Source organism: Cherax quadricarinatus, chromosome 1 (genome assembly GCF_038502225.1).
Source record: "Cherax quadricarinatus isolate ZL_2023a chromosome 1, ASM3850222v1, whole genome shotgun sequence".
Taxonomy (NCBI): domain Eukaryota; kingdom Metazoa; phylum Arthropoda; class Malacostraca; order Decapoda; family Parastacidae; genus Cherax; species Cherax quadricarinatus.
In genome coordinates, this window is record NC_091292.1 from 61,665,157 (window position 1) to 61,686,584 (window position 21,428).

At 41.1% G+C, this 21,428-nt stretch overlaps 1 protein-coding gene across 1 annotated transcript in view; it reads right to left on the reverse strand.

Moving 5' to 3' along the window:
* Positions 1 to 21,428, reverse strand: part of LOC128688293 (discoidin domain-containing receptor 2) — a 243,482-nt gene that overhangs the window by 40,537 nt on the left and 181,517 nt on the right. The window contains exons 9-10 of the mRNA XM_070085909.1: positions 15,852 to 16,054; positions 15,541 to 15,633 (exon numbers count right to left, since the gene is read on the reverse strand). Coding sequence (XP_069942010.1) covers positions 15,541 to 15,633; positions 15,852 to 16,054 — 296 coding nt within the window. The remainder of the gene's footprint in view (positions 1 to 15,540; positions 15,634 to 15,851; positions 16,055 to 21,428) is intronic.

Sequence of the window (21,428 nt, forward strand, 5' to 3'; positions counted from 1 at the left end):
CTCCTCTCTATGTTTTGTTAGTATCACATCTCTATGTTATGGTAGTGTCACGTCTCCTCTCTGTGTTGTGGCAGTGTCATATCTTCACTGTGTTGCGTCAGTCCCACTCCCTTCTGTTATAAAACTGGAAACAAAAGAGGAGATCGAATGCGCACTTCAATAATCATCCGCTGTGTATCCAGTTAGTCTGTCAATTTCCAGTTTCCAGGTCTAATTTTTCATCTTCGAAACTCGTTTTTTCCCCCCTCAAATGAACGCTACGAGATCTACAGCTCAGGCGAGTGATGAACACATTCCAGGACAGGTGAAGCGCATCACATCAAAGCCCATCGGCTCAGAAAGGTTAAAGATCATTGAGAAAGAAACTAGAAAGAGCCAGGATGACCCTGCCGATTCCCCAGGTCATTTTCCAATCGCAATCTCTCTCTTTCTCTTTCTCAATCTCTCTCTCTTACGATTTACAGGACTGAGATTGTGTGATTCAGGCAAGAGCCTTGAACAGGCTACCTACAGATTCCTGGGTAATTTCTACGTTGGCTAGTGGTGGGTGGGAGAGGCTGGAGCAGCGTCTTGCTGCGTCCACAAGACTCGTCACAAATAATGACAAGACGCCCTCCCGAGTCTGCCAACTTATATCATCAGGCGGCGTGAAAGAAGATTAAACTAGGCCAAGTCTATCCCAAACTCCGTCACAAGTTTGATTGATGCGGGGGTTTGTGTTTAATCCACTGTTACCCCTCCCCCCTCCTTCCCCTTTCGCCAGTCCACCCTTCGCCCCTCCCTCCATCTTTTTACCTTTTCCTTCACCCATTCCTCCTCTTCCTTCACCACAACCTTCAGTACACTCTTCTTCCACCCCTCCCATTACATCTTCCAACCCACATCCCTCCCGCCACTCCTCCCATCATACAAGTCTTTGCATGTGTGATCGTGGTCCCCCCGTTCCTCGACACCATGTATCTGTTCTTGGTAGGTGAGAAACGTACGAAGGAGAGAGGAGAGAGAGAGAGCGCTCAAACACACTCACCATTCCTCAAGCCGTAGCCTCGCTTCACATGTAGTATGATATACGATGATTTACCTGGGACACAACTATGGAGCGCCTGCAGACACCGCCTGGGATGTGGCCCTCAAATCCGTTGTAAGCCATCACGCTTTGTCTCGGGTTCAAACCCATTCCGTGAAAAAACTGCTGTCTTGGTTTTGGGATTTTTTTTTATGTAAGTATGCATGTATGTATACATAATAATGTTGCAGTTTAAAAACTGTAGTGTAAAGCACCCTTCTGGCAAGACAGTGATGGAGTGAATGATGGTGAAAGTTTTTCTTTTTCGGGCCACCCTGCCTTGGTGGGAATAGGCCAGTGTGTTAATAATAAAATAATATATATATATATATATATATATATATATATATATATATATATATATATATATATATATATATATATATATATATATATATATATGTCGTGCCGAATAGGTAAACTGGTCAGTTTGTAAGAACTCATTTAAAATTAAGTCCTTTCTAAAATATTTTTTTTTTCATTTATGTTAACGTAAAAATTAATAAATTTGTACCAAAAGAACCTCAGGAAACTTACTTAACCTTATCATAAAAAACTCAATTTAACTTACCATAATCCAACTAAATATATTTTAGATAAGTTTACAGTAATTTAATAGTAAACAAGCACAATAAAATATATTTTTTCCGTTAGGTTCAGAATGATTTTTGCTAAATTAAGACTTTTTCCGAGGATAGTGAGGCTTGAGTGAGAGTATGTGTGATGCCACCATGGTTGTTCAATATTTTTATAGATACGGTTGTAAGAGAAGTGAATGCTCGGGTGTTGACAAGAGGTGTGGGCTTAAAAGATAAAGAATCTAACACAAAGTGAGAGTTGTCACAGTTGCTCTTTGCTGATGACACTGTGCTATTGGGAGATTCTGAAGAGAAGTTGCAGAGGTTGGTGGACGAGTTTGGAAGAATATGTAAAAAAAAAAAAAGTTAAAAGTGAACATAAGAAAGAAGTAGCTAATGAGGATAACTAAAAACATTAGGTGCGGAAAGAGTAGATATCAGATTGGAGGGAGGGAGTATGGAAGAAGAGAATGTATAAAGATATTTGGGAGTGGACTTCTCAGTATATCATAGAATCATAGAAATGATGAGGTGAAAAAGGTGAGATGTGCACTGAGGAGTCTGTGGAGACGAAGAACATTATCCATGGAAGCAAAGAGGGGAATGTATGAGGGTATAGTGTTACCAACGCTCATATATGGGTGTGAAACATAGGTGGTGAATGTTGCAACAAGGATAAGGCTGGAGGTGGTGGAGATGTGTCTGAGGACAATGTACGATGTGAATATAATGCAGAGAATACTTAGTTTGGAGATAAGGAGGTGCGGGATTTCCAAAAGTATTATCCAGAGAGCTGAGAAAGGGTTGCTGAGGTGGCTCGGACATTTAAAGAGGGTGGAACGAAATAGAATGACTTGGAGGGCATATAAATTTGTAGTGGAAGGAAGGCGGGGTAGAGGTCGGCCTAGGAAAGGTTGACGGGAGGAGGTAAAGGAGGTTTTGTGTGCGAGGGGCTTGGACTTCCAGCAAGCATGCGTGAGCATGTTAGATAGGAGCGAATGGAGACAAATGATTTTTATGGCTTGACGTGCTGTTGGAGTGTGAGCTCTGAGGGAGGGGTGTTGATATGTTGCAATATTTAACTGTAGTGTTAGCGCGTCTCTAGTAAGACAGTGATGGATTGAGTGATGATGGAACTGTTTCTTTCTTTTCGGGTCACCCTACCTTGGTGGGAAACGTCCGATGTGTTAATAATAAAAAACTGTATGTGTGTGTGTGTGTGTACTCTCTTACCTATTTGTGGTTGAACGAATCGAGTCTTAGCTCGTGGTCCCGCCTCTTACCCCCTGTGTGTGTGGTGGGGGGAGCAGTGTTTGTCAATGATTGATACAAAAATTTGCACATTAGTCTTAGACAAGTCAGTTCTAGTCATCTCCCTCAAGGCATCTCCCTCAAGGCATCTTCCTCAAAGCATCTCCCTCAAGGCATCTCCCTCGAAGCATCAAGTCATCTCCTTCAAGTCATCTCCTCAAGGCATCTCCCTCACAGCATCTCCCTCAAGACATCTCCCTCAAGACATCTTCAAGGCATCTCCCACACAGCATCTTCACAGCATCTCCCTCACAGCATCTCCCACACAGCATCTCCCTCGCAGCATCTTCACAGCATCTCCTTCACAGCATCTCCCACACAGCATCTCCCTCACAGCATCTTCACAGCATCTCCCTCACAGCATCTCCCTCACAGCATCTCCCACACAGCATCTCCATCACAGCATCTTCACAGCATCTTCACAGCATCTCCCTCACAGCATCTCCATCATAGCATCTCCCTCACAGCATCTCCCTCACAGCATCTCCCTCACAGCATCTCCCTCACAGCATCTCCCACACAGCATCTTCCTCACAGCATCTCCCTCACAGCATCTCCCACACAGCATCTCCATCACAGCATCTTCACAGTATCTTCACAGCATCTCCCTCTCAGCATCTCCCTCACAGCATCTCCCTCACAGCATCTCCCTCACAGCATCTCCCTCTCAGCATCTCCCTCACAGCATCTCCCTCACAGCATCTCCCTCACAGCATCTCCCACACAGCATCTCCATCACAGCATCTACACACTATCTTATCTTCACAGCATCTCCCTCACAGCATCTCCCTCACAGCATCTCCCTCACAGCATCTCCCTCACAGCATCTCCCTCACAGCATCTCCCTCACAGCATCTCCCTCACAGCATCTCCCTCACAGCATCTCCCACACAGCATCTCCATCACAGCATCTTCACAGTATCTTCACAGCATCTCCCTCACAGCATCTCCCTCACAGCATCTCCCTCACAGCATCTCCCTCACAGCATCTCCCTCACAGCATCTCCCTCACAGCATCTCCCTCTCAGCATCTCCCTCACAGCATCTCCCTCACAGCATCTCCCTCACAGCATCTCCCACACAGCATCTCCATCACAGCATCTTCACAGTATCTTCACAGCATCTCCCTCACAGCATCTCCCTCACAGCATCTCCCTCACAGCATCTCCCTCACAGCATCTCCCTCACAGCATCTCCCACACAGCATCTCCATCACAGCATCTTCACAGTATCTTCACAGCATCTCCCTCACAGCATCTCCCTCACAGCATCTTCCTCACAGCATCTCCCTCACAGCATCTCCCTCACAGCATCTCCCTCACAGCATCTCCCTCACAGCATCTCCCTCACAGCATCTCCCTCACAGCATCTCCCTCACAGCATCTCCCTCTCAGCATCTCCCTCACAGCATCTCCCTCACAGCATCTCCCTCACAGCATCTCCCACACAGCATCTCCATCACAGCATCTTCACAGTATCTTCACAGCATCTCCCTCACAGCATCTCCCTCACAGCATCTCCCTCACAGCATCTCCCTCACAGCATCTCCCTCACAGCATCTCCCTCACAGCATCTCCCTCACGGCTTCATCACTCAGAAAAATAATTTACAGCCGGATAAAAAAAGTTTCTACGGGATTTCGCAGCTTGTTTACCTTTTAAATTATTTGTGAAGTTCTGATTCAGGGGAAGTTGCGACGACGCAGGAAGTGGAAGCTGCGACGCAAGAAGTTACGACGACACAGGAAGTGGAAGCTGCGACGCAAGAAGGTGCGACGACGCAGGAAGTTGCGACGACACAGGAAGTGGAAGCTGCGACGCAAGAAGGTGCGACGACGCAGGAAGTTACGACTACGCAGGAAGTGGAAGCTGCGACGCAAGAAGTTGCGACGACGCAGGAAGTGGAAGGTGCGACGCAGGAAGTGGAAGCTGCGACGCAGGAAGTGGAAGCTGCGGCGCAGGAAGTGGAAGCTGCGGCGCAGGAAGTGGAAGCTGCGGCGCAGGAAGTGGAAGCTGCGGCGCAGGAAGTGGAAGGTGCGACGCAGGAAGTGGAAGCTGCGACGCAGGAAGTGGAAGCTGCGACGCAGGAAGTGGAAGCTGCGACGCAGGAAGTGGAAGCTGCGACGCAGGAAGTGGAAGCTGCGACGCAGGAAGTGGAAGCTGCGACGCAGGAAGTGGAAGCTGCGACGCAGGAAGTGGAAGCTGCGACGCAGGAAGTGGAAGCTGCGACGCAGGAAGTGGAAGCTGCGACGCAGGAAGTGGACGCAGCGACGGGAGAAAATGGGATGTGCCTCGGGAAGAGGTGGGGGAGGGGGTCAGACTGGAGGAAGTGGAGGAGGTGCGACTGGAGGAAGTGGAGGGGGGCGGGAAAGGATGTAAACTAGAGAAAAAAAAACATTGCAACAGTAAGAACGGGTTTCAACAGTAGGGGTGTAACAGGCGGGAAGGGATACAATAGTGGGTTGCAACAGGAAGAAGGGTGCAACAGTACTTTTGGTGTAATAGTACTGTTGGTGTAACAGTACTGTTGGTGCATCAGCACTGTTGGTGCAACAGTACTGTTGGTGCAACATTACTGTTGGTGCAACAGAACTGTTGGTGCAACAGTACTGTTGGTGCAACAGTACTGTTGGTGCAACAGTACTGTTGGTGCAACAGGGACCGGAGCTTCATCCGCTCACCAGCATCAAGGAGGCTGCATAGATACCGGGGAGAACTCTTCATCCAAGGAAACCTAGCTGTCTCTCCCTTCCTTGGATCAAACCTAATTACCTGATTATCTCAAATTCATCATTTACTTCCTCTCCACTCGCCCATTCCTAGCACCCACACCCCACCCACACACCCACACCCCACCAACACCCCACCCACACCCCACCCACACCCCACCCACACCCCACCCACACCCCACCCAGTAATACCATAGACCATCTCCCAAACTTCAGCCTCCCCTCGTTTACCCTCCCCATACTTTCCACCCACTACTTCTCTCCACCACCCCTTTAACTCCCCTATCCCCAAGCACCCACCAACCAGTAACGTCCACACCCACATCACCCCACAGATCAACAACCTCCCCATCGCCATGTATGTTCGTGAGAGTGTGAAATCTCAATTTGAATTGACAAGCGTGAAGTCATAGGTATTCAACTCTGCCTTACTATATGGGTTCAGATAGTGTGTAAAATGTAATTTAAATCAACATGTTAGGCCTTTCAGTGCTAGGATCGCTATGGGCTATCAGTGTAAGGTTTAGTATGGGCTCTGTGCTAGCTTCAATATTGGCTATCAGTGCTAGGATCAATATGGGCTATCAGTGTAAGGTTCAATATGCGCTATCAGTACTAGGATCAATATGGGTTATCAGTGCTAGGATCAATATGGGCTATCACAGTGACAAGTTTATCACGACCGGTGGAGAGAGAGAGAGAGAGAGAGAGAGAGAGAGAGAGAGAGAGAGAGAGAGAGAGAGAGAGAGAGAGAAGAGGGTGTTTAAAGAGAGAGCACCAAACACGAGAAACATCACAACATAAAAGGGAGGGGGGGGGGATCAGAACGCACATACGAGGCAGCAATTGCAGCAGCGCCTGCCAGCCAGCAAGCACTTACAAGACACTCAAGCGACGGCACAAAGTGCGTTAACACAATTCCTGAATTTCACGCTGCCACGGACACTCTGCTGGCTACAGTCCCGGGCACAAATGACCAAGCAGTAAGCAGCAGTATAACACCTGTCTGCTGTCTCGCCCATCAACTCTGCGTGTGTTGAGAGTAGCATTTGTGTTTTTTCCGAGACTTTATGGTATGCAAAAATTCTGGAGAGTGAGAGAGATTATTTTATGTAGGAACGGAACACTGGTCTGCATATTGTTATTACTCGCTGGGAAGCAGTAAACCCATAAGGATCATAGAGAGCCTGGAGAAATGGGAAGTAATCAGGTTCGATTCGAGGAAGGGATAGAGATAGCTTCAGGTCTACTTATGACTGGCCCTTCACAAGCATCAAGAGACCTTTCCTATAGGAGTTAGTGCAGCAGAAGTCTCTCTCTCTCTCTCTCTCTCTCTCTCTCTCTCTCTCTCTCTCTCTCTCTCTCTCTCTCTCTCTCTCTCTCTCTCTCTCTCTCTCTCTCTCTCTCTTTCTCCTGTGGTTACAGATTCACAAGATATATTGAAATAAATCAGATATTTAGTAGGAAAAGACTAAGTAAAGATTAGATTTTCACTGTTACTACTACTATCACTACTATTAACATCACTACAACTACTAATATCACTACCACTACTACAACAACTACTACCACTGCTATTGCCGCTGTTGCTACTACTACTACTACTACTACTACTACTACTACTACTATTACAACTACTTCTACCACATCCACTATTTCTACCACTAATGCAATTATGCCAACTCTGCCCTAAATGTTGCACAGTTAAGCGGAGTGGTCCCGGGTAATCTACGAACTAACATCAGGGTTGCACTAACCACAACCACCATCTGTGTTTTGTCAATCTGAATATTATACTTAAACATTTGTCTGACTAGCTCTAACAGGACTTTCCTGTTTTGTATTTACACTTATATGTGTTCTAGCGTTCCATGTCTGTCAAAAAAAAAAAAAATGCTATATATATTTCGATCTTACTTATAATGAGGCTGTCTTCAGAAGAATTTTTATGGTGTTTTAAATTCTAAATTTGTGGCAATGAAACTAGAATTCTTTTGTTTCTCGCGGCTGGACATCGCTTAGCATTTAGTGCCCCTCAAGGGAGGTTCCTTGACGCTGGTGAGGGGCTCTTGATCTAGGGAATTGGATCTGTGCTCCACTTCCCTGAATTGAGCCTGAATACCTTCCATTCCCCCACATGCACTACATAATCCTACAGGTTTACCGCTCCCCCATAATTATAATTAGCACTTACTGCTAGTTACCACTACAGGGTCCTTGCCTTCTTTGGCTAGTTAGAATGTGGCACTCAGCGTGCAAGTGGCATCCTCTTTCAGAGCCAACTGTCTTGGAGCAGCGGTAATTGTCTTCTGGGGTAGAGGATGAGCCAGATGGCACTGGCATCTGTAATAGTGATTATCAGAGGAGGAAACAACGTAACTAGGAAGCTAGGAATGCCCGTATATAGGAGAATCAAACTTGTGATGACGTTTCGGTCCGACTTGGACCATAAAACACAACCAAATCGGACCGAGTAGGAGCGAGACGTCAAATTAAACATACAAATTAAACGAGCAACATTAATTTAAAGGTGAACCAGTCAAGCAAAAAATCGTGGAGAAGCTGCGAGTTCGTAACACAATCAAAGAAAACTATATAACTTAAAAACATCAGAAGTGAATAAAATACTAGAGTAAAATATCCCAAAATGAATTACAGCTCTTGTCCCTTTATCCAATGCAGTTAAATGGTCAAAATAAGTGAATATCCCGGAGACAAAAGCAGAAATTGTGGAAATAAGAAGTAAACTGATGATGGGAGTGAAAATGCTCGAAATAGTGATAATGATAATAATGGTGTAGAGACAGAACAGTGATAACGATAATGGCAGAGACAATCAGAACAGTGATACTGACGATGATAATGGTAGTAAAGACGATCAAGATAGTAATACTGACTCTGGTAATGTTATAAGAGAGCATCAAAACAGTGACAATGATGGTGAGATGGGCAGTAGAGAGCAGTAGAACAGGGATCTTGATGATAACGGCAGCAGACTCAGAAAAGTGACACTGTCCAGATATCTGTTTACACTGAAGTTCGTCATAGGTAGTGGTTATAATTTGGATGGCACTATACCAGAATATCTGTCAATACCAATATGGATATGGCTGACCTTGCTCTGGTTTTGCACAAGTATCTCGCCCTGGGATTGAAATGTGAGGATATCTTAGGAAATAGTCAAGTGAAAAAAAAACATACCACGGGTGGGGTTTGAACTCGCGATCAGTCTCTCAATACCCCAGACCGTTGCGTTTGCTACTGGTCCAGTGGCTAACGCGACGGTCTGGACTTTCGAGACTCTCTGATCGCGGGTTCTAACCCCACCCGTGGTATGGTTTGTTTGCAATCGTGTCATTGCGATTTCGTGAGTCATGGTCAAATGGGAGCGTTTCTGAAGTTGCTGGCTATGAGACTGATAAGTCATTGTGATTATTGTGTGTTAGGGAAGGGGGCCATGTTGAGTCTTGTCAACAAATGTAATAGGGGTACAAATTACAAATGTAATTATGTATGAGTCGTGTTATAGTGATTAAGTAGTTATATTTATTTATCTATGGATTGTGGGATAATGTAGAGGAAGTAACTTAATGTACCTATTAACTACTATAGACTACAAACTATTGGGTTTATGCTAAACAAGTGTGTGTGTGAATTTTCATTTTCCCCAAATTAATTAACTGGAGTATTTATGCTGGCAGTCATATATATTAATTCTTATAATAGCATTGTGGCAGTATCATTTGATCATTATTGACAGTAGTCGTTATTTATTTATCATTATAATATGTGGCCTCAAAAATTATTGACATATAATCCTTTCTCCATTTCCCTCTTCATTCCTCTACCCCTTATCCCTGTTATTATTGTATGTGGTGATTTATTTAGCATGACTCATCCCTCATTAATGAGTAGTAATTGAGTAATTATTTGAATATATATATATATATATATATATATATATATATATATATATATATATATATATATATATATATATATATATATATATATATATATATATATATAATTTTTTTTCCAACAAGTCGGCCGTCTCCCACCGAGGCAGGGTGACCCAAAAAAGAAAGAAAATCCCCAAAAAGAAAATACTTTCATCATCATTCAACACTTTCACCACACTCGCACATTACCACTTTTTGCAGAGGTGCTCAGAATACAACAGTTTAGAAGCATATACGTATAAAGATACACAACATATCCCTCCAAACTGCCAATATCCCAAACCCCTCCTTTAAAGTATATATATATATATATATATATATATATATATATATATATATATATATATATATATATATATATATATATATATATATACTAAACATTTCACATTTCATTCCCGACTGAAATTGAGTCATTTATTATCTCTCTGGCTCATTGTTGACATTATTTGCATTATTTGAGTAATTATAATCCTTTAAACTTTTTAACCTCGACAATAATGACAATAGAGACTATCAGAATAATGATACTGACGATGATAATAGCAGTGGAGATCATCAGAATAATGATACTGACGATGATAATAGCAGTGGAGAGCATCAGAATAATGATACTGACGATGATAATAGCAGTGGAGATCATCAGAATAATAATACTGACGATGATAATAGCAGTGGAGAGCATCAGAATAATGATACTGACGATGATAATAGCAGTGGAGATCATCAGAATAATGATACTGACGATGATAATAGCAGTGAAGATCATCAGAATAATGATACTGACGATGATACTGACAGGAGAGACTATCAGAATAGTAATAGTTAGAGCAGCTAAACTGATCATAAAATAACTAAGAAACACTAAGGAAATACTGACGTAGAGTGAAGGAACTCTACACGAGGCAGAACAAGCTTTTATCCTCACATTTCACTATAGAATAGTGATTCTCAACCTGGGGTTGAGAATCACTATCCTAGGCTATCCCACACTATCGTAGGCTATCCCAGCCTATCTTACGCTATCCTAGCCTATCCCAGCCTATCTTACACTATCCTAGCCTATCCCACACTATCCTAGGATATCCCACAATATCCTAGGCTATCCCAGCTTTTTTTACACTATCCTAGCCTATCCCACACTATCCTAAGCTACCCAACACTATCCTAGGCTATCCCAGCCTATCTTACACTATCCTAAGCCATCCCACACTATCCTAGGCTATCCCAGCCTGTAAAAAATTACATGTCAAGGGGTGAATATGTGATATACCTGATAATATGTAATTATTTCTTTAAAAAAGAATGTTACATTTTTATTGAAAGTGATACGAATGTATATTTTTATTGATAGTGATACTAATGTATATTTTTATTGATAGTGATACGAATGTATATTTTTATTGATAGTGATACTAATGTATATTTTTATTGATAGTGATACGATTGTATATTTTTATTGATAGTGATACTAATGTATATTTTTATTGATAGTGATACGAATATATATTTTTATTGATAGTGATACAAATGTATATTTTTATTGATAGTGATACGAATGTATATTTTTATTGATAGTGATACTAATGTATATTTTTATTGATAGTGATACGAATGTATATTTTTATTGATAGTGATACGAATGTATATTTTTATTGATAGTGATACGAATGTATATTTTTATTGATAGTGATACGAATGTATATTTTTATTGATAGTGATACGAATGTATATTTTTATTGATAGTGATACGAATGTATATTTTTATTGATAGTGATACTAATGTATATTTTTATTGATAGTGATACGAATGTATATTTTTATTGATAGTGATACTAATGTATATTTTTATTGATAGTGATACGAATGTATATTTTTATTGATAGTGATACGAATGTACATTTTTATTGAAAGTGATACGAATGTATATTTTTATTGATAGTGATACGAATGTATATTTTTATTGATAGTGATACGAATGTATATTTTTATTGATAGTGATACGAATGTATATTTTTATTGATAGTGATACTAATGTATATTTTTATTGATAGTGATACGAATGTATATTTTTATTGATAGTGATACGAATGTATATTTTTATTGATAGTGATACGAATGTATATTTTTATTGATAGTGATACGAATGTATATTTTTATTGATAGTGATACTAATGTATATTTTTATTGATAGTGATACGAATGTATATTTTTATTGATAGTGATACGAATGTATATTTTTATTGATAGTGATACGAATGTACATTTTTATTGAAAGTGATACGAATGTATATTTTTATTGATAGTGATACGAATGTATATTTTTATTGATAGTGATACGAATGTATATTTTTATTGATAGTGATACGAATGTATATTTTTATTGATAGTGATACGAATGTATATTTTTATTGATAGTGATACTAATGTATATTTTTATTGATAGTGATACGAATGTATATTTTTATTGATAGTGATACTAATGTATATTTTTATTGATAGTGATACGAATGTATATTTTTATTGATAGTGTTACGAATGTATATTTTTATTGATAGTGATACGAATGTATATTTTTATTGATAGTGATACGAATGTATATTTTTATTGATAGTGATACGAATGTATATTTTTATTGATAGTGATACGAATGTATATTTTTATTGATAGTGATACGAATGTATATTTTTATTGATAGTGACACGAATGTATATTTTTATTGATAGTGATACTAATGTATATTTTTATTGATAGTGATACGAATGTATATTTTTATTGATAGTGATACTAATGTATATTTTTATTGATAGTGATACGAATGTATATTTTTATTGATAGTGATACGAATGTATATTTTTATTGATAGTGATACTAATGTATATTTTTATTGATAGTGATACGAATGTATATTTTTATTGATAGTGATGCGAATGTATATTTTTATTGATAGTGAAACGAATGTATATTTTTATTGATAGTGATACGAATGTATATTTTTATTGATAGTGATACGAATGTATATTTTTATTGATAGTGATACGAATGTATATTTTTATTGATAGTGATACGAATGTATATTTTTATTGATAGTGATACGAATGTATATTTTTATTGATAGTGATACGAATGTATATTTTTATTGATAGTGATACGAATGTATATTTTTATTGATAGTGATACTAATGTATATTTTTATTGATAGTGATACGAATGTATATTTTTATTGATAGTGAAACGAATGTATATTTTTATTGATAGTGATTCTAATGTATATTTTTATTGATAGTGATACGAATGTATATTTTTATTGATAGTGATACTAATGTATATTTTTATTGATAGTGATACGAATGTATATTTTTATTGATAGTGATACGAATGTATATTTTTATTGATAGTGATACTAATGTATATTTTTATTGATAGTGATACGAATGTATATTTTTATTGATAGTGATACGAATGTATATTTTTATTGATAGTGATACGAATGTATATTTTTATTGATAGTGAAACGAATGTATATTTTTATTGATAGTGATACTAATGTATATTTTTATTGATAGTGATGCGAATGTATATTTTTATTGATAGTGATACGAATGTATATTTTTATTGATAGTGATACTAATGTATATTTTTATTGATAGTGATGCGAATGTATATTTTTATTGATAGTGAAACGAATGTATATTTTTATTGATAGTGATACGAATGTATATTTTTATTGATAGTGATACTAATGTATATTTTTATTGATAGTGATGCGAATGTATATTTTTATTGATAGTGATACGAATGTATATTTTTATTGATAGTGATACGAATGTACATTTTTATTGATAGTGATACTAATGTATATTTTTATTGATAGTGATACGAATGTATATTTTTATTGATAGTGATGCGAATGTATATTTTTATTGATAGTGATACGAATGTATATTTTTATTGATAGTGATTCGAATGTACATTTTTATTGATAGTGATACTAATGTATATTTTTATTGATAGTGATACTAATGTATATTTTTATTGATAGTGATACGAATGTATATTTTTACTGATAGTGATGCGAATGTATATTTTTCTTGATAGTGATGCGAATGTATATTTTTATTGATAGTGATACTAATGTATATTTTTATTGATAGTGATGCGAATGTAAATTTTTATTGATAGTGATACGAATGTATATTTTTATTGATAGTGATACGAATGTACATTTTTATTGATAGTGATACTAATGTACATTTTTATTGATAGTGATACTAATGTACATTTTTATTGATAGTGACACGAATGTATATTGTAATTTTTGTGCAAAACTTGAATAATTCATTTTTTTCTGACCTTGTTTTTCTGTCCTTTTATGACGGCGATAAATTTTTGTATGGATATAAAGGGGTTAATGGGGGGAAGAATTGCATCAAGCCGATGGAGTGTTAATGGTGGAGGAAAAGTTGAGAATCCCGTGTAAAAGTTTATCGTATTGCCGGTAGTACGTCGCTGAGACTCACCATTAATCCTGCCTGGGTTTTGTTCCAAGGGACCGGAGTTGTCCTCCCGTTCCATGAGGCAAATTTGAACGCCTTCCATTCCCCAGGTGCTATGTGACCCCTACGGATTTAACGCTTCCCCCACCGATCAAAATATTTCTTACATAATTTGGATAAACCATAACGAAATAAATACACACAGTGACCTACTCTGGTCAAAAGATTACCAGAAAATCAAATAAACAACAGTTTATTATTATTGTTGGGTAAATGGGTAACAGATGCACCTAATGTGACATTCATATTTTGTCGATTATTCTACTGTGGGTTAGAGAAGGACCCGCCTAGTATGGGCCAGTACGCCTGCTGCAGTGTTCCTCCCTTCTTATGTTCTTATCATTACTATATTATTATTGTTGTTATATTAGAAACGAGTGTTAAACCCACATGGAACACAGAGCAATAGCTTGAACCAGTAATATTGCAGTATGCGGGAGAGAAGGTACTCAGATGGGTCAGAGGTAAGTGGTATTCCAGTGGTATTGCGGTGGCATCTTAAGAATTGGAGGTATCCTCTTCTTACCTGGATGAAGCCTGATCACCTTCCATTTCCCAGGCGCTATGTGACTCTTACGGGTTTAGTGTATGACATCACAACACCGTCCCCATCCCAGGCTCGTGACACAGGCCACCGGCACTGTTTCTTTTGTGGAAAAAGACGCTTATATACAGTTTAAGACATTTAATAGAGGGGACATTTCGCCACTAGTGGTTTCTTCAGTCCTAAGTCACTCGTGGCGAAACGTTTTCTCTAATATATGTCCTGAACTATACATGTCTTTTTCCACATTTTGTCTGTAGCACCAGACTATTTTCACTTTATCTTATTTTAGGTCTTGTGAAGGCTGGCGAGAGGAAGAGAGATGGAGTAAACAGGAAGAGAGAGACATGAGAGGTTAAATGGCCTGAATGTAGATAAATTAGCTTAGAGAGCCAACAAGTTGATCAATTAGATACATGTGCAACACTTGGGTATCTTTCTCAGTAAAGATACTCAAGTGTTGCACATGTCTAATTTATTAGACACATGTGTAACATGTCTAATTTTAACCTATCTAATTCAAACCCGAATCGTAATAACACATATACAAACAAAATAACACGATTGCAAACAAACCATTTGGCCTAGTGGTTAACGCACTGGCTTGCGAGTTTTAGGACTTGCTTGCCATGGGTTGAAATCCCACCCGTTCCCTGATTCTGAGCGTCTCTTGTCACACATTGACGAGTATTGGGTTATTCTGGCACTGCTTGTGCCTTCAGGAAAACCATAACACCGGTTAACAATACCCGACGTAGAATACCTAATTACAGACGATACGACGTAGGTACTCACCTGGTAGCCAGGTCCCGGTGAGTTATATTATGAGCCTCCAGGTACTTCATGCCCGACGCTAGCTGGGTGGCCATGTAGATGAGTGAGCCATAGCTACGGAGAGAAGACAAGGTAACTTGAGTACAAGAACTGAGTACTAGTAGCTAAGTACTAACTGTTTAGCAGAATGTGTGCTTTATGAGGTACTAGGAACTGAGTATTTAGTACCCTGATTAGGAAGCTATTAGCTAATGTGTCGTTGAATGTGGATGATGATAGTCACATAACATTAGAACATTCTGCTGATCTCATAATATATGTGGTTGACTCACCTGATGGGACGCATGTGGTTGAGTCTGGGGGTGGTGGTGTCGGGCACATGACGACGTAGGTACTGGTTGAGGTCTCCCAAGGGTAGGTACTCCAGCACTAGCACGAGTGGTGCGTCCCTGCTCACAACACCTACCAGGCTGGCCAAGTTGGGATCAGAGAGCGTGGCCAGCAGCTGGGCCTGGCACCATGCCTCCTCTCGCACCTGGTATGGACGTCGGCGTCAGGACGTGGATGTAGAGGAGTTGGTGTAGGCGTGGTGCAGTGGGAGTGGGCGTAGCGGGAGGTGATTGGTTAAGGATAGGGGGAATGGTAGAATAGCGACAAAGAGGAAGGAGAGAGAGAGAGAGAGAGAGAGAGAGAGAGAGAGAGATAATATTAAGCTCCTGAAACATTTACACTCATTCGTAAGCATTAAAGAAACCCCCAAAAAATATATCTGTGAAAAATAGTAACACTCTGCCGAGCTGACAAGACTGATGAGCACAAGAACTCCAGCACTGACACCAATACAACAACAAAATATTGGTGGGAATCTGGTCACGCTAAAACTTTTCACATAACTTGGACCCATAACTTTGTAAATTCCAAAACGACTCCTCCTGACACCATTGTGACGAGAGTCTCTTCATGTGGCAATACCCCGGGTGTCAACAACACCAGTGAAGTATCCGACACCCACAAGAGAACCCAGATACCTTCACTCACTGACATATTAAGATTACGTCACCCCCTGAGGTAACACCTGCACTGTATAACAAATATACGTCGTAATCTGTGTTCCTGCTCATAAGTACTCAAAATGAAGCATAATAAAATAAGGGAAATTAATTTTAAATAACGAAATTTCCATTTATACAAGATAAAGTTGATAAAGTAATGGAACTAGTGATCATCTTACAGTTATATTAGTCTGCCAGAGCATCCATTAACATCACAGCATAATCAACAAAACTGGTGACTTTAAACACATTTTCGTAAAGACTCATAGTTGTCGTCCTGGAAACTCTCATGGTCACCAAGACTCTTAAGATTGCTGGTTTCATCTCATAGAATAAGAGAGAGAGGCAGAATAAAGGAGAAGGTGTTGCTAAGTATTTACCCCTACGTCTCTATAAGCACTTTCCTTTGGTGTTGTCATTACTTTCACCAGAAAATAATAATCGGTCTGTACATAAACCCACGAACTACCGTATTAGTGTATGTGTGTAACATATAGATATATTTGACAAGGTGTGCTTCCAGACAAATTCTTGAAGAACAAACAGACAAGACTGGATTTTATTGATAGATGACCGTCACACATAAGTGAGTAGGCTCAACAAGTGTCTCACAGACAAAAACCCTGTTAACCTCCTGGTAATTTCGGTTCTCAACCTTTTTCGCCCACATTTGCACCTCCTCCCTCGACTGTCATCAGACTGGCAGGTCTGAATAAACAGGTACATGTATACTTCTTGGATATCTCTGCTAACCAGCCCACTAGGCTGTCCTCACTTCAGTCAGCATCTTAAGACATCGAGAGGAACAACCAACTCTCACAGCCTGATTGTGGGAAATAAACTGGCCAGCATGCTAGCACACACAGCCTGATTCTTTGACAAGAGACAGTTTGCTGGTACACAACTGTCTGCGTAGCAAAACTGGTCAGCTTGATAGTCACAGCAAAATATGAGAGAAGATAATTATAACAGAAGCAGAATAAAAGACAGAAGGAAACCATGGACAAAAAATAGATATACATATAATAGATAGTAATAAACAAAGGCGCATGTAAAGGAATAGAAGAAGAGAAACATAAAAATGACGTAGAGAAAGATACTAATAATTAGTATAAGAGAGAACAAGTGTAAAAATGAGATTATTCAAGTGAGCAAGAAAAAATAAAGATTTTTTGTTACACAACGAATGAATAATTATGGAATAAATGAAGAGATTATTATGATGATAAAATAAACATCTACGAATAATGGAATAAGCATCAGAGGAAGAATACGGAGAATGAGACACGAACGAATAATTTCTAGTCACAGGGAAATAAATTATGATAAACATATTAACATTAATAATACTTATAGAATTATAATATTACAGAAAACAATAATAATTTCCTACCCGGTGAGTTTATGGTAAATAGCATCGATTATAGATAATATTTACAAATTATATTACCAAGCAGAGTTATATTCGTGTATAAAATTATGAAGATTATTAAACCAGTCACTTTACCTTACTGATACACAATCATACACCCCCTCATACACACACCCTCATACACACACACCCTCATACACACACCCCTCTCATACACACACCCTCATACACACACCCCTCTCATACACACACCCTCATACACACACCCCTCTCATACACACACCCTCATACACACACCCCTCTCATACACACACCCTCATACACACACCCCTCTCATACACACACCCCTCTCATACACACACCCTCATACACACACCCCTCTCATACACACACCCTCATACACACACCCCTCTCATACACACACCATCATACACACACCCCTCTCATACACACACACCCTCATACACACCCCCCTCTCATACACACAACCCTCTCATACACACACCCTCTCATACACACACCCCTCTCATACACACACCCCTCTCATACACACACCCTCTCATACACACACCCTCTCATACACACACCCTCTCATACACACACCCCTCTCATACACACACCCCTCTCATACACTCACCTTCTCATACACACACCCTCTCATACACACACCCCTCTCATACACACACCCCTCTCATACAAACACCCCCTCTCATACACACACCCTCACATACACACCCCTCTTGTACACACACCCCTCTCATACACACACCCTCTCATACACACACCCCTCTCATACACACACCCTCTCATACACACACCCCTCTCATACACACACCCCTCTCATACACACACCCCTCTCATACACACCCCCACTCATACACACCCCCTCTCGTACACACACCCCTCTAATACACACACCCCTCTCATACACACAGCCCTCTCATACACACCCCCTCTCATACACGCACCCCTCTCATACACTTACTCCTCTCAAACACACCCCCTCTCATACACACAAGACTCTCACATTCACACCCCTCTTATACACACACCCCTCTCACACTCACACCCCTCTCATACTCACACCCCTCTCATACTCACACCCCTCTCATACTTACACCCCTGTCATACACATACCCCTCTCATACGCACACCCCTCTAATACGCACACCCCTCTCATACACATAACCCTCTCATACACACGCCCCTCTCATACACGAACTCCTCTCATACACACCCCTCTCATACACACACCCCTCTCATACACACACCCCTCTCATACACACACCCCTCTCATACACACTCCCTCTCATACACACACCCCTCTCATACACACACCCCTCTCATACACACACCCCTCTCATAAACACACCCCCTCTCATACACACACCTCTCTCATACACACCGTTTCTCATACACACACCCTTCTCATACACACACCCCTCTCATACACACACCACCTCTCATACACACACCCCTCTCATACACAAACCTCTCTCATATACATACACCTCTCATACACACACCCTCTCATACACACACCCCTCTCATACACACACCACTCTCATACACACACCCCTCTCATATACACACCCCTCTCACACACACCCCCCTCTCATACACCCCTCTCTCACACACCTCTCATACACACATCCCTCTCATACACACACCCCTCTCATGCACACCGTTTCTCATACACACACCACACCCTTCTCATACACACACCCCTCTCATACACACACCCCATTCATACACACACCCCCTCTCATACACAAACCCCTCTCATACACAAACCCCTCTCATATACACACACGTCTCATACACACACACCCTCTCATACACACACCCCTCTCATACACACACTCCTCTCATACACACACCCCTCTCATACACACACCCCTCTCATACACACCGTTTCTCATACACACACCACACCCTTCTCATACACACACCCCTCTCATACACACACCCCATTCATACACACACCCCCTCTCATACACACACCCCTCTCATACACAAACCCCTCTCATATACACACACCTCTCATACACACACCCTCTCATACACACACCCCTCTCATACACACACCCCTCTCATACACACACGCCTCTCATATACACACCCCTCACACACACACACCCCTCTCACACACACACTCCTCACACACACACCCCTCTCACACACACACCCCTCTCATACACCCCTCTCACACACACATCCCTCTCATACACACACCCCTCTCAAACACACACCCCTCTCAAACACACACCCCTCTCATACACACACCCTTCTCATACACACACCCCCTCTCATACAACACCCCTCTTATAACTCACACCTCTCTCATACACACCGTTTCTCATACACACACCCCTCTCATACACACACACCTCTCATACACACACCCCTCTCAGACACACACACCTCTCATACACACACCCTCTCATAAACACACCCCTCTCATATACACACCCCTCTCATACACACACCCCTCTCATACACCCCTCTCATACACACACCCCTCTCATACACACACCCCTCTCATACACACACCCCTCTCATACACACACCCCTCTCATACACACACCCCTCTCATACACACACCCCTCTCATACACACACCCCTCTCATACACACACCCCTCTCATACACACACCCCTCTCATACACACACCCCTCTCACACACACCGTTTCTCATACACACACCACACCCTTCTCATACACACACCCCTCTCATACACACACCCCATTCATACACACATCCCCTCTCATACACACACCCCTCTCATACACAAATCCCTCTCATATACACACACCTCTCATACACACACCCTCTCATACACACAGCCCTCTCATACACACACCCCTCTCATACACACATGCCTCTCATATACACACCCCTCTCACACATACACCCCTCTCACACACACACCCCTCTCATACACCCCTCACACACACACATCCCTCTCATACACACACCCCTCTCATACACACACCCCTCTCAAACACACACCCCTCTCATACACACACCCCTCTCACACACACACCCTTCTCATACACACACCCCCTCTCATACAACACCCCTCTTATGCACACACCTCTCTCATACACACCGTTTCTCATACACACACCCCTCTCATACACACACCCCTCTCAGACACACACCCCTCTCATACAGAAACCCCTCTCATACACACACCCTCTCATACACACACCCCTCTCATATACACACCCCTCTCACACACACACCCCTCTCATACACCCCTCTCACACACACCTCTCATATACACATCTCTCTCATACACACACCCCTCTCATACACACACCCCTCTCATACACACACCCCTCTCATACACACACACCCCTCTCATACACACACCCCTCTCATATATACACCCCTCTCACATACACACTCCTCTCACACTCACACCACCTCTCATACACACACCCCTCTCACACTCACACCACCTCTCATACACACACCCC